Genomic DNA, 14,535 nt, shown 5'->3' on the forward strand with positions numbered 1-14,535 from the left:
GCATCAGTAAACACATTTCTATGAGACCCATATTAATGCTAGCCCCACAATAAAGGTGTCAAAGACACACACAGTCTGTGCATGTGAAGGAAATTAACTATTCCACCACAAAATCATGCAAGTAAATAGGAGGCCTTCTCACACGCAGGGGCCTCTGTGGAAAAGTTATATTCGGGGCATTTTATCAACTCCACGATTCACCCCTAAGTTATCACCAACTTGCCCCACTACTCTCCTTCCACATTTAAATGTGTATCACCCAGCAACTGACAATCCTGTGCTAACATGTTACCAGTAAATGCAGTTCCATTGTCTATTTTTATGGCGTATTGTCAGCTGAGCAATATATTGCCACCCATGGGAAATTCCATGTCTCTCCATTAAATAACACCCTCATGCCACTGATGCACTTCCTTGACTTGAAAACGACAACAGAACTTGCTCAAACCACTCCTGATGTGCCCCGACCTCACTTTGACCCAATCACCTTTGTGGAAGCATGGTTGATTTTTCCTTGGAATACAGAGAGGGTCATTCTCTTTTCTAACTCCTTCTACTTTCCTACCTACCAACTACCTTATCCAAGATGGCATGAGTTTGGTTGTAGCCTTCCTCCCACTCATGGTGCAAAAGGGAACCACACTGGTGGTGACATTCTCTGTGGTGCGGTATATCCACACCAGATCAGGAATTGCCTTCTATGACCAGGTTAATGGCTAAGGCCAACTCTATTGCCCCCTTAACTATGTGGTTAGCTCTCTCCACAATCTCATTTGCTTGGGGATTGTAAAGTATAGTGCTGAGTGTTTGATTCCACAAAGACTCAAAAACTCTCTCATCTCACCCAACGCCAAATGAGTCCCATTATCTGTTGTGAGTGACCTTTGACCCTTCTAGGTAGGTCGCTCCCCCTGTGCACAGCTCTGCCTGTGTGTCCCTGCCTCAGCTGTCGCTGCTGAGAGGTTCGAGGCCCTAGGCCGTAGGTTAGTATCATTGTAGTGCCGTATTGTTATTCAGTGACTGTGGTTTCTGTCTTCCCCAGCCGCCTTACTTGGTCTGTGCCTGTTTTTTTCCCTCTGTTCCCCTCGCTGTCCCCGCTTCTCTCTGCCTGTTTTGCCTTCCGTTCCTTTCACTGCCCCAGTAACCTTGTGCCCGTTTTGCTTTCTGTTCCTCTCGTTGACCCTGTAACCTTGTACCCGTTTTTGATTTCTGTTCCTCTCGTGCCCCTGTAACTTGTTCCTGTTCTGCCTTCTGTCCCTCTCACTGCCCCTGTAACCTTGTACCCATTTTGCTGCTGCTCCTTTCACTGCCCCTGTAACTTTGTGCCCATTTTACCTTCTGTTCCTTCGTTGCCCCTCTAATTCTGTGCCCTTTTGCCTTCTGTTCCGTTCGTCATCCCTCACAGGTCCCGCTCCAGCCGCTGCGTCCCCAGCGGCCCTGCCCCCCTGACTGCCCAATCGCGGCCCCTGCCTCCCGCCTCCCAGCTGCTCCTCCCTCCCTCCTCCCCATATATGCCGGCCGCTGCACGGATGTGCGCAGCGGGCGCGCCTCTGTTGCGCCGAAGGCAAGCCCATCTGCGCCTGTCTGCACCTGGACCGCGCCTAGTGTCAGAACCCCTGGTCTTCGCACCCACCACGATGACTGCCACCACTGCAACTACACCAGCCTTAGAGCCGACGAACCACCCACCAAGAAAGACCTCAACCACCTCCAATGCATCCTACTGAACACCTGCTCCACAAGCATACACTCTGTCGAGCTCTGGGACCTGCTCGACACATCATCCCCGGATGTCACCTTCCTGACAGAGACTTGGATGAACGACGCCTCTGCACCCGTCATCACCATAGCCATCCCAGACGGCTACAAGATCACCCACAGAGAAAGCACCAATGAAGCCGGAGGAGGAATCGCTATCGTCCACAAGAACAGCATCAGGGTCTCGACCAGCACCGACGGCATTCTCATCACCGCCGAACACATGCATTTCCAGATCCACACAGAGCCCAACTCCACCCTCAGAGGCACCCTCATCTACAGACCCCCCGGACTCCGCCCCCAGTTCAGTGACTCCATCGCCGACTTCATCAGCACGCACGCCCTGACCTCCACCAACTACATACTCCTCAGAGACCTGAACTTCACCTTGAGAACAACAACGACAGCAACTCCACAACTCTGATCGATAAAATCGCCAACCTCGGACTGAGGCAACTCGTCACAACGCCTACCCACTCCGCCAGCCATACGCTCAACCCCGTCTTGTCCTCAAGCCCGCACGTCTCCTTCAACCACAACACTAAACTCCCCTGGACCGCCCACCGCTGCATCCACTTCACCTTCCAGAAACCCACCAGACACCACCGCACCCAACAGATCCTCTGCCACTGATGGAGCAAATTAACCGAAGACCAACTACATGCAAACCTCGCTCTCAGCCCTCCAACCGAATCCACCAACACCAATGACGCTGCCCACAGCCTCGGACGCTGGATCAACGACTGCGCAAACACCCATGCCCCACAGAAGAAACCCCCCCCACAGAGCAACCAGCAAGAGGGCCAGCTGGTTCACCCCAGAACTCTTAGCCTCCAAGCAAGCCTGCCAGAAACTAGAGAAAAAATGGCACAGCGAACAGACTCCGGACAGCCACGCAGCCCACAAGGACGCCATCTGCAACCACCATCACCTCACCAGGACTGCCAAGAAGACCTCCTTTAAATTCCGCCTCAACAACAATGCACGCAATAGCAAGGAGCTCTTCAACATCATGAATGAACTCTCCAACACCAACAACATCCAGCCGTTGCAAGCCCTCTGCGACTCCCTCACCACTTTCTTCCAACGCAAGATAGCAGACATCCACAACAGCTTCAACCCCCAGACAGCTCCAACAGACAGCAACAACAGACCCTCTGCACACCATCAACCACAACCCCCTGCTAGCCTGGGCCAGTGTGAGCACCGATGACACCATCAAGACCATGAGCACAATCCACTCCGGCTCCCCGTCAGACCCATTCCCGCACCACATCTTCAACAAAGCTAGCATCTCCATCGCACCCCACCTGCGCAACTCTCTACTCCCCTTGGTAACCTCCTAGAATTATGTTCCTTGGCAACAATCTTGCACTAGGCCAATCCATCCGGAAACAACTTTTGGGTATAATGGTATGTAGAACCCACCATCAACTCAACTTCCTAGTCCCTGATAACAAATTTTTCCTGAGGGGTGATGCCCCGAAACTGGTCCCCGGATGCTTGTTTCCGGTCCAGGGAGGACCCGGCTTGACATTTTGGTCTGGACTGTTCCCATAAGAAACAGGGTCAAGACTGATTTGCATATGGCTGGGTCCAAACTGGGGTGGCATGGTGAGCAAAAAGTATGATGGATTAAACCCAGTTCCTTGTGACTAGGGGTAAATGTTTGCATTGTTCAGCTTTTCGTCCATCAACTGTTTCTTTTGCGTTTGTTGCCTTAAGTGGGCAGGATATGCCCAGATGCGGGCCCCGTGCTCACTGCGCCACTGGATTCAAGCTAGCCTGGCTGATGAGGAATGATGCCCTGAAACCGGTCCCAGGATGCTTGTTTCCAGTCCAGGGAGGGCCTGGCTTGGCAGTTTGGTATGGGCTGTTCTAATAAGGAGCAGGGTCAAGACTGTTTTGCATATGACTTGTTCCAAACTGGGGTGACCTGGTGAGTAAAAGAATGATGTATTAAACCCAGATCCTTGTGAATGGGGATGAATGCTTGCATTGTTCAGCATTCTGTCCAACAATTGTTTCTTCTGCATTTGTCACCCTAAGTGGGAAAGGTATGCCTAGACATGGGCCCCGTGCTCACTGCGCCACTGGATTCAAGCTAGCATGGCTGATGAGGGGTGATGTCTCAAAATTGGTCCCAGGATGCTTGTTTCTGGGCCAGTTAGGAAATGGCTTAGCAGTTCGGGCTGGACTGTTTCCATAGGAACAGGGTCAAGACTGATTTGCACATGGCTGGGTCCAAACTGGAGTGGTGTGGTGAGAAAGAGAGTGATGAATTAAACCTAGATCCTTGTGACTGGGGGTTATTATTTGCATTGTTCAGCATTCTGTCCATCAATTGTTTCTTTTGCATATAATTTAATTAGAAGCCAAAGTCAGATTCATAGCCCTCTTGGGGGAAAATCTGGGCGAAAGAAAGGTATTAAGGGCCATTAATTGTGAGGCAAGACCCAGGTATAAAGGAGAAGGAAAAAGTATATTTTGGGGGAAAGACAAACTCCCTAACCATAGAATTTGTTTTTATTTTTTAATTAAAACCTTAATGTCCCTTGAAGTGACATTTTGTCAAATACATTAAGGCTTCCCTCATAAAGAAATTGTAGAATTAGTACCCATGCCATCCGGAATGGAGAAATAATTTTTTGAAGATGGAAGAATAGCAGGTGAGGCACAGCATGCAAGATATTAGAAAAAGACAGTACATCTTCTCTGCTCCACTACAGTAGTTATAATGCCCACTATTGTGTTCACTCCCATCGCCTCTCAGAAGGTGTGGCATTGCAAAGATATTTTATAATATTGTCAAGCTCAAACAAACTGAGAAACAAATATGTGGGTAAAATGAGCTAACAATTGCTGTAAAATACTAAATAGCATTTGCAAAACCAATTAAAGGCTTTTGTGTCTTTTTCTCATTAGACCGTTGACTCCATGCAAATGTTTGTGCCACAGTGAGAAATTTGTTTCACACCCCACTCCTTTTGAGAAAGAGACTTCTTGATCATTCACAAATTTACTGACCGAAAACATAGATCCTTTGGCTTTGTTATATCTGAGGATGTGCTGCTGATAACTTTGCCTAGTATTGCTTTCGCTCTTAAAAAATATAATGTAGCTGGCAGGCATGAAATGGCAGCATATTATTCCATAGTTTGAAGCCAAAATGGCGACCACCTGGACTGCAGGAAAATACACTCCAACTGTCGTGACATAAACAGGAATAAAGGAGACCCAAACAAAGAGATATATGAGCATGCTGAATGTGATTAATCGAGCTTCGTTGTACTTCTCAGGCAGCTTTCTCCCTTTGAAAGCTAGAGCAAAGCAAATGAATGCAAGGACACCAATGTATCCCAACATAAATCCAAAGGGCACGTATGAACCTTCACTACACTGTAGTAAAACAATCTGGGGTATGGAGTAGATGAAGGTCAGGGTTGGTGGTTTTACCAACAGCCAAATTAAGCAAATCATGATCTGAATGCTTGTTACAATAATAATGAACAGTGCTGGCTGGTAAGTGACTTTCAAGCCATGTTCTCCTCTTTTGCTCACTTCAAATGCAATAAGAATTCTTAAAGATTTTAGCAGAACACATGATACACAGAGTGTAAAACTGACACCATACATAGTCTGCCTTATTTGACAAGTAGTGTCACTAGGTTCACCTATGAAAAAAGCTGCGCTTATGAAGCTAAAAAGCAGTGCTACGCCCATTATACAAGAATAGATGCCACCTGCTGCTTTAACAGCGGGTGTGTTTAGATTCTTTAAAAAGATGGCTACTGCTGCTAGCACAATGACGAAACCAATAGCTGAAAAACATGTCAACACAATGGCAAAAGGGTTGCTCCATCCAAAAAATTGTTGTGTTCGATCTTCACACTTTGCGCTTCCGTTATTTGACCACTGCAGATCCTCGCATTTCAAGCATACATTCATATCTGGGCAAGGAAACAAAAAAATGATTATGAGTAATTTGACAAAACAATTTTATTACAATTCAGGAAGCTGTATTGTGCAGTCTGTCTTCTTGCTTTATTTTGCACAGCACTTAATCTACAACTCCCATAATTCTGATTAACTGGTCAGGAAGTTATTAAATCCAACAAAGGATGTCCTGAGCTATAAATAGCAGTAGTCTATATACTGCATATTCTTTTCTTGCTGCTAGTGATAGCTGCATACAAAATGCATACAAAACGCTGTTTGCTAGAATTGGATTGCGGTTTACTGTAAATGTATGCATCGTTTGGTGTTTAAATGAAAGTTTTGATTTCTGGTGAATTGCACACAATTGCTTGCTTTTAGGGCTCTGTGTGAAATTGCTACTTTTTTGTATTGAGTCAATTTCAAATGGACCCTTGTTTTCAAGCTTTGCCTTTGAAATGGCAACTTTTGTTACTCTGCGCTGTGATAGGTTTGTGTGTTTAAGGTCAAATTAGCCCGCTTTTTAGGGCTCTCTTGGGAATAATAACTTTGTAGCAGCGCAAGACTGCTGGGGAAATTTCTCTACATTTATTTCACAGTCAGATAAATTGCATTTGTTACAAGGCAGATGTTTGCCTGGGGAAGTGTTCATATAAGCAGCTACTTTTGTTTATGTGAACGCTATTTAAAGGCACAACCTATTTTCTGTGCACTTGTTTTAGTATATTTAATACAACTTTTTCAAAGAATATATTGTGGGGGATCAATTACTTGTGACTGATTCAACTCGTTGACTGCAGTGTTAATTAGAAGGAGGATGTTTTTAAGAAAAAACGAATTTGGGGACAGTGACATTCATTTAGAGGTGTGGCCACTTATATTGAAAATTCCGTGGTGAATGCTATTACAAGCTCTTTGTTAATTTCTGTGGATGGCGGTCACGTCCCTGCAAGGGAATTTATGTAGCCACACTGGCAAAAGAATGATGAAGAAAATTGTTTCCTTTCATGGATATCGAGCAGGTGAATTGCGTGGAAGTTAAATGGTAAATGTGGCAGTGAAATAATGACTTGATGTCAACTTTGCAAAACCCCAGTGTGGGTAATATGGGAGGCCCAAGTAAGAGGCCATGTAATGATTTATGTACACAGATATTTGATTAAGTGTAAGTAAGTGTAAGTAATCTTTATTGATTGATTACTAAAAATCGTTTGCAATACAGTATGTAGTAAATGCATTTAGAACATATATTAATGGAATTATATAAAACAGACCCATCAGTGATGTCATGAGTGATGTCACTGACCATGTCATGAGTGGTGTAATATGTGACATCATCAGCAGTGCCACAAAACGTTAGAGTTCATGTAAGCAGATATTGTAAACAGTGAGCGAGTGAAAGTGAATGTGCTGCAGATAAACAGCAGTGTGCATAGTATAAAATAAGAACTGTATCAAGACTGTTTTCTTTAGAAGGTGCATGTGCAAATGTATTTAAAGGCCTTAGCTGACTGATGGGCCTGCACAACAGATAAAGTGCAATGTGCTTAAACTAGAATAATAACTGTGTTAGAGCACTGGTTGGTTAAGGTGCTTAAGAGGCCGATTCCGATGTCGGACGGACGGGAGTCCGTGGACATCGGATGGGAACTGGAACCAAATGACCTACTGTCGTCGGTTCCAGCCAAGCAAGTAGGGTTTGGTCGCAATCTTATTCTTTACATTGGGAGCATGCATTCTAAATGGAATGCATGCTCTCATTGCAAGCAGCACAGGTGCAGTTCATCCCTTCACCCCGTGGCAGGCACCTCAAGGTGCCTGCCACTGGGTGCAGCGATCAACAGGGAGGCACTATAGGTGCCCCCTAGGCCGCCATTTGGTGGCCTGGCACCCATGAGGGGCCTATTGGGGCCCCCCAAAGACAGTTTCCCAATGCCTGTCTGTGCCGCAAAGGTCAGCACAGAAAGGCAGTGGGAATCTGCTATAGTAATCCCTCGGCTGGAAAGAGCCAGCCGAGGAATTACTGACGACTTTCCAAATGGTAAACGGGCTCTCCGAGCCCATCGGACGCCATTCAGAAATCTGATTTGGATTCCCTTCGATCGACCCCATCAAAATCGGACAGTCGGAATGGAATCCAACCAGCTGATTATGATGCAGGCAGGAGGGCTCCGACCAACGGTTGGAGCCGATGCAGCCTGCATCGTAATCGGGCCCTAAGTTGTTAACACTTAAAAGGTGCGTGTGCATGGGTAAAGGTGTCTAAGGACTGTAGCTGGCTGGTGGACCGACGTTCACCTAATAAGTCTTTAGGGGGGAAGGCTTTGATAGTGATCCAAGTGATGTACAGTAATGGAAGACAAAGAATAAAAACCTGTCCACAAGGCCAGGCCGATAGGCCACCAGAGGCATTATCATAACAGATGAGAAAAGAGCAAGTTTGGCATTTGAAGTTCTGTGAATTCTGAACCCATGGGTTCCATTTTGTGTATGGCAACCATTTTGTGGGTGACCTCACATAGGCCATGATTGTGGCTGAAACCAGTCTTTTAAGGATATGTAGACCTTAGCTCGAGTTCATGCTGACTCCTGTTTGACCTGAGTGAACTGACCCTGTTGCCTGAAGCTGACCTTGTTAAACCAGTTCCTGCCCTTTAGCTGATCAAGATTGAGGATCAAAGCACAGGACATTATAGAGTTTGGTATGCACACACACACACCTTAGACTGCTTCTTATCTGTTTTTTGTTCCTTCTTTTATGGTCTGTTTATGAAGTGGGTTGTGGTCCTTTTATTGTGGGTTTGTCCGGCTTGTGTAAGAAGGAATGTTAGGCATTTTGCATGCTTGCAAAAGCTAGGACTGCCCCTTACTTGTATGCTGAAGTTTGTAACCCTAGCATATAAAAGGACTCTGTTCTCTGTATTCCTCAGACTACCTCATTCAGTTGCTACGGCTTCTGTGTGACGTGGCCTCACTTATTAAATTTAATAAAGATGTCTTTTCATATTTTCAGCTTCTGTGCCAAGTTCTTTTTATTAGTAAGTATTCCCTGAGAATGAAGATTACAGTTCTTCAAATGGCGCGGCCAACGTGGGCTTCATCAGAGAAGTGACTTTCTGTGGGAGTGATCTTGTCAGAAGACTGAAATCTACTGAGGAGAACAGGACGGGACTCTACTACTCTGTGCACAGGAATTCTGGAGATTCTCTGTTTCTGCAGCCCAGTATATTTCTGCTCTTCCTGATTTTGATCCTCCACATGATGTCACTCCTGACTGAGAACCTTTTTGGCGTGAGTATTCTAAAAAAGACCGTTAGGTCATGTAGAACTTGACAGATAGAATTTGGATAACCTTTTGATTAGTAAGAATAAGAAGTACAAGTGGGTCGCTCCCACGACTTTGTTTGGTTTCTTGGTTTTGATTTGGTTATTGCAATTACCAAAGCCGAGGGGTTTGTTTTCTTGGTTTTTGATTTGGCTATTGCAAATTACCAAAGCCGAGGGGCTTGTATATTTGCGAGTGTATTGGTAGAGATAACCCCTTGAAGTTTGAAGCTAGATTAGTGAGCTATAAAATGCCTAATCTTAGCAAATTTGAGACTGTAGCTTTGGAACTTTGGAATTTGTGTTGGCCAACTTTGGATTTGTATAGGTTTGGATATGCAAATTGCAATTTGTATAGGCAGGTAATGAGGAGATATTTCTCCATTTGGTTTAGTTGAACTGTGCACGTACGAAAAGTACCTTAAGCACCACTTTGATTATAATACTTGCGTATTCCGCAGTATTTTTGGCATGCCTATTTGTAAGCTCACATGGAAAAATGTGTTGCTTTTTTGGAAGGTACCATAGTGTGATGTGAAGTAAATTAGCCGGCCCCCCTAAAGGGAATATCTAAATAGGTTTAGATTTACAAACATATTTCTTCCTTGGTGATTTTGTATCCCCAGGGAATTAAAATATGACATAATACAAAACAAGGATCCTTTGTTCTGCGCAGTTTTATGAATGAAGATATGCAGAATGATTTTGTTTGGTGTTCTGCTAGCCAAAGCTAGTGAATTGAGTGTATTTTTGCTTCTTGGACATACATCAGTCTGTTGGGCTGTTTTTGCAGTCCTTTGAAACACAATTGAGAAGCGTTTCTTGTAAATATGACTTAGAACTAGTATTTACAAATGGTTTGGTTTAAGTACAGTCTGTGGGCTGTCCTTGGTTTCTGTCCTGAGTATTGATTTGTGGGTTAAATGTGTGTTTAAATATTTATGTGGGTTTCCCATTAGTGCAACTTCTGTAAGTACATAGCGATGGCCCTATTCACGAGATGAATGGCTAAAGCGCGCTGTATTGTGTGTCCTGAGTGTTTTGACCCCTTTCTGTTCATGTCTGAAATGAGCTCAATGTCTGTTCGTGGTTTTTCTTGATGTTTTCAGTCTATTAAGCAACATTTTGTAAGCATATTCTTGGGTCTGTTGCTAAATAAAATTGTCCTTTTTAGAAAGAAAAAAATGGCGCAAACATTTTGTCATGCTTCAAGTTAGGCGTCTGTGCTTGGACTTTTAAATGAATGCGTCTAAAAATGATAGGCAAGGGATGCAGCTTGCTCTTATATGTGGAATTATCAAAAATAATTGGGTTTATTAAAAAAAGTATTAATTATGAAAAATTATTATTAAAAATAAGTGCTACAAAATTAGTTTTTTACTATTCATGAAGCTTAATGCTCATACTATGACATCCTAGCATTAAAATTTAATTTAGGTTGTGCTATATCGCATAATGAGAACATTAGCATATGGAATTTCACTTAGCGCAGGCGTAAATAACTCATTTTTCTAAAGATTTACATGGGATATGTCTGATTAAAAATCTCTGTAATTTGTAAAGAACATTCTGAGGATGATTAATATGTATCACAAGTATAGGATATTTATTTTTAAGTGCCCCAAACATCAAAGTCTAATTTGGGTAAAATAGACCATTTAAAACAGCATTCTTGCCATTTATGATAGCTTTAAAGTGCTTTACGCTTCAGTAAATGCATACATTTAGGTGTAATACAAATTTGCAGACTGTCCCCATTTGGGGTTCGCTTTTAAATGACCCAGTGAGATCCATTTCAGGTTGATGAAATGAGTACCATTGCAACAAGCATTTGTTCTAAAACTGGTATGTGTGTTATTAGGTTTGGTGAATTATTCACAGTAACTGTTGTTTAATAATCTGGGAATAGAGATAATTTTTAGCGCCTAAAAAGGAGAAATTATTTTTCAAAATAGAGTGAATTATTGCAGGTTAGGAGGAATTAGGAAGGCCTTTCGCCTTTGTCAGCCTCAGAATGAGCAGAAGCTGTGGGCTAGGAGAACAGGCTGCTCAAGTTGCGCTAGGATGCTATCTTTCGTTTTCCTGTAAACAATGGAGGAGGCTGTCATGTTGACATTTGTAACCTTTTAAATTAGGGACTTGTCTCTGTGAAATGCAGAATGACCTTGCTAAACAGGCCTCTAAAAGGAAGGGTTTCTGGTTTCTCCACAAAATTAAAGAACTTAATTCCAAAGGGAAAAACGAAGTGGTGCATTAAGTCTTAGACAAAAAAATAAGACAACGCCCTTTACTAAAATTTTGAAGACTACATGCCAAAGTGAGGACGATTTGCCAATTAAGAATTATTTTTCACAGTGGGAAATTGTAGGTGCCAAATTAATATGGAGTGTCAGTGTAACATTTTTACTTTTAGGAAGGCAAAACTAAGGTGGCTTGATGTTGCAAGCTGCCTGACAAGATGGTAACAGTTAAGTAATGGAAATTTATTTTTGTGTCTGTTAATGTGTATTATGTTTTGTCTTCTGATTAAAAGTTATAATTGATGTCTGTTTGTCATGAGAAATGTCTCTCTTTTGTGTGTTGTGTATTTTTTCTTTTTGCTTCTGCTCACAGATCATTCATGGATTGTTCTGGGTGATTTTAAGGCTGACAAGACACGTGAGTTTGGTTGGTTGAAAAGAGATGTGTTTTTGCGTAATTTCTTTGAAAAGAAATGTTTGTGCATTTTACATATTCTTGCATTTTATCCTTTTATGAATTGTTCCTCCTGGTCCTGTGTGTCAGAAGTGTCACACAGTAAGTTGCATTTGACAGTCAAATCTCCACTACCTGGTGATTTGCTGTCAAAAGGAGGGTGAGGATTTTAAACCTGACAAATTAAGCAGGCCCGAATATTGTTAGTACATGACCTGGCGTTGTGCGTCACCGCTCATTTATATATGCTATTGTTTTGTCTATGCTTTTTTGTGCTTAATATACAGCGAGTATATCTGATGGCTTGACATGTCCGTTTTGTGCGGGTTTTTTTGCATGTTTTTGTTTTATGTTGCTGCTTATGATACTATTACAAGTTTACCTGTGTTGTGAAGGGATATACATGACGATGTGTATCCTGTACAACAGCTGGGTGAATTTGCGCTAAATTTCACAGATATGATATTTTTTCATCCTGTGAGCAAGACAGACAACACTTCACCAGTGCATGTCAAATTTGGCTATAATGGTATTTGAACAAAAATAAAAAAGATATACAGGAAACAAGGTTTCACCTACAGTCACGTTACTGCCCCCTTTTCTGTAAGGAACAGGCAGCTCTAAAATTATGTATCCTGAATTAGACGTAAGGATAAATTATAGATCTGTGACTTTTGTGCATGGTGACCTAATTTTTATATTACATTAGTCAGTTTTGTTCTGCTTCCTGAATAGTGTATGGCTTTGTATTATAAAGGAAACAAGGTTTCATTTTTCCCTGAAGAAGGAATTGGAACATTAGCTGAGATTACCGTATATGGTGTAGCGGCCAGCGGTAGAGTTTAAATTTGTGTACTATTTTGACTTTTTGTGTATCACCCATACTCTTGGTATTGTGTCACAAACTTGACTATCACCTGAGTAATTTCTTGTTCTTCCTATAGATTTTTCTTTTGACATTTCTCCCCTGATTGATGTCACATTGTGCCTAGTAATTGGGGATTTTAGCTGTGTCCTAGTCCCATTTTCCCTTTTCCATATTCTTTTCACCAGTTAGCCCATTTCTTTATTGTTGGTGAATTATTCAGGTTCACACTTTCAGATTGCAGTAATGTACCACGGACCCCATCTTATGTATAATTCCCTTTTGTATAACCAGACTGTTTTCCCTGATAATCTGTATTATGCGATTTTTCTTTTGAGATGTTCTAGATAAGGAATTTAGGAACACCTATATGTAATCATTGAGATAAAATGTGTTTACCCCATTAGACGATGCCACTATGTGTGAGGACATCCATTCAGATAGAATTCCCATGTCGCTATCTACCCTTAGATGGTAGAGGATATGCTCTCACATGGAAACCCAATTGAAGAAATTAGAGGCACTGTTTTGCTTGTTGCCTTTGTCTTTGTATTCTATGAGAATGACAGTGTATTTTAGATCACAATAGTTCCATGGCGTATAGCCACTCCTTTGAAGATTGCAGGCCACCTGTTTGAAGTCCCTTTGTTAAATGAACTGTTTTTGTACTAAATTGAAGGAAAATAACAAATGTGTCCCATTTCCTACGTCACTAGGTTCAGCGGGATTAAGTCATAATAACCTGCGGAACTCACCCACAATCCCATTAGCGACAGCTAACAGATGAAAAGTCCCAGCACCCAGACAGCGATCGCCAGCGTGCCATCAATATTATCGCTAAAGTATTGTGCTTGCTTCATCAGAAGGCGTTGAACATCAAAAGAGCGAGAAGGAGGAGCTGGTTTTGCCATAGAACCAGAGTTTCAGTGTAAAAGAGCGAAAGAGAAGGATTCCTGTTATTTTAAGTTTTTAGTTTTCTCACCTGTCATGTGCTGGTAACCACTGACAGTAGGCAGTCCATTGAGCCCCTTGGCCTGAGTTTTGGCCACACCCCCCCCCCTTTTCCTTTGCTCCAACGGAAGTGCAGTGCACCGGAGGGTCCAAGATTGGCAAAAGGCACTCCATTCTGGTGCCCATGAAAGAGCAGCCTGAGCGTCCTCTGACACTGAATGATGAGTGTTGGAGTCTGAGAATGGTCCCGGGTCTGCACGAGATGATTTGTGCTCATGATCAATGAAGATCATGCTATCTGTAGTGTCTGCCGCAGAGGAGAGATACTGGTGCACTGCCTTGAGACATTGAGACTTTCGAATGAGCTATGAGTGTTTGCCAGGAGGGCACTCCAACGGATACTGAGAAGCACCATTTACATGAAAGGCTTGAATGAAGAGGCCCATGCGGAAGAAAACAACAAAAGAAGATTTGATGGACAATAGAAGCCTGCCAGAGAGGCTTTTGAACGTACTCTGGGCATAGTTGGTTTCACAAGTGGTTTCCGTGCGATTGCATATAATGGGTGTTAGTAGACTGATTCTTATTATTTTGCTGGTATTGTTTTAAAGTAGTATTCTGTTTAGTAAAAGCAGAATAAAGTCCATTTCCTGTGGAAGAGTATCCCTTTTCACCTCAGAGCATTGATGAGGATCACCACTGTTTCACCTGAACATATAATAAGTTACTGAAATGCATAGGAGCCATAAAAAAATGTTACTAGATAATTTTAGGATTTGCTTTCTGCTTAGAGTTGTGAAAAACGATAAATTTTGTTTGTAATAGTGGTCATTACTTTCTCCTGTTGTCTATATGTTCTTAAAAACGTGTTTTCTAGTGTTTTTAAGCATGATGCTGTCTCTGATGGGTGGGATTGTTTTTGCTACCCAGTTGACATCTGTACCCACCTCCCAACCTATGTCTCTTCCTACTACTACTTCTTTGCATTCTTTACATACTTTACCTGA

General features: G+C 42.8%; 1 protein-coding gene across 1 annotated transcript in view; it reads right to left on the reverse strand.

Annotated features, from left to right (window-relative positions):
- Window positions 1–4,648: 4,648 nt before the first annotated feature.
- The window catches only part of LOC144763160 (G-protein coupled receptor family C group 6 member A-like), a 582,371-nt gene continuing 572,484 nt past the window's right edge, over window positions 4,649–14,535 (reverse strand). The window contains exon 6 of the mRNA XM_078648488.1: window positions 4,649–5,708. Within this exon, the coding sequence (XP_078504614.1) occupies window positions 4,654–5,708 (1,055 nt within the window). The 3' untranslated portion in view covers window positions 4,649–4,653. The remainder of the gene's footprint in view (window positions 5,709–14,535) is intronic.

Source organism: Lissotriton helveticus, chromosome 6, assembly GCF_964261635.1.
Source record: "Lissotriton helveticus chromosome 6, aLisHel1.1, whole genome shotgun sequence".
NCBI classification, from domain to species: Eukaryota; Metazoa; Chordata; class Amphibia; order Caudata; family Salamandridae; genus Lissotriton; species Lissotriton helveticus.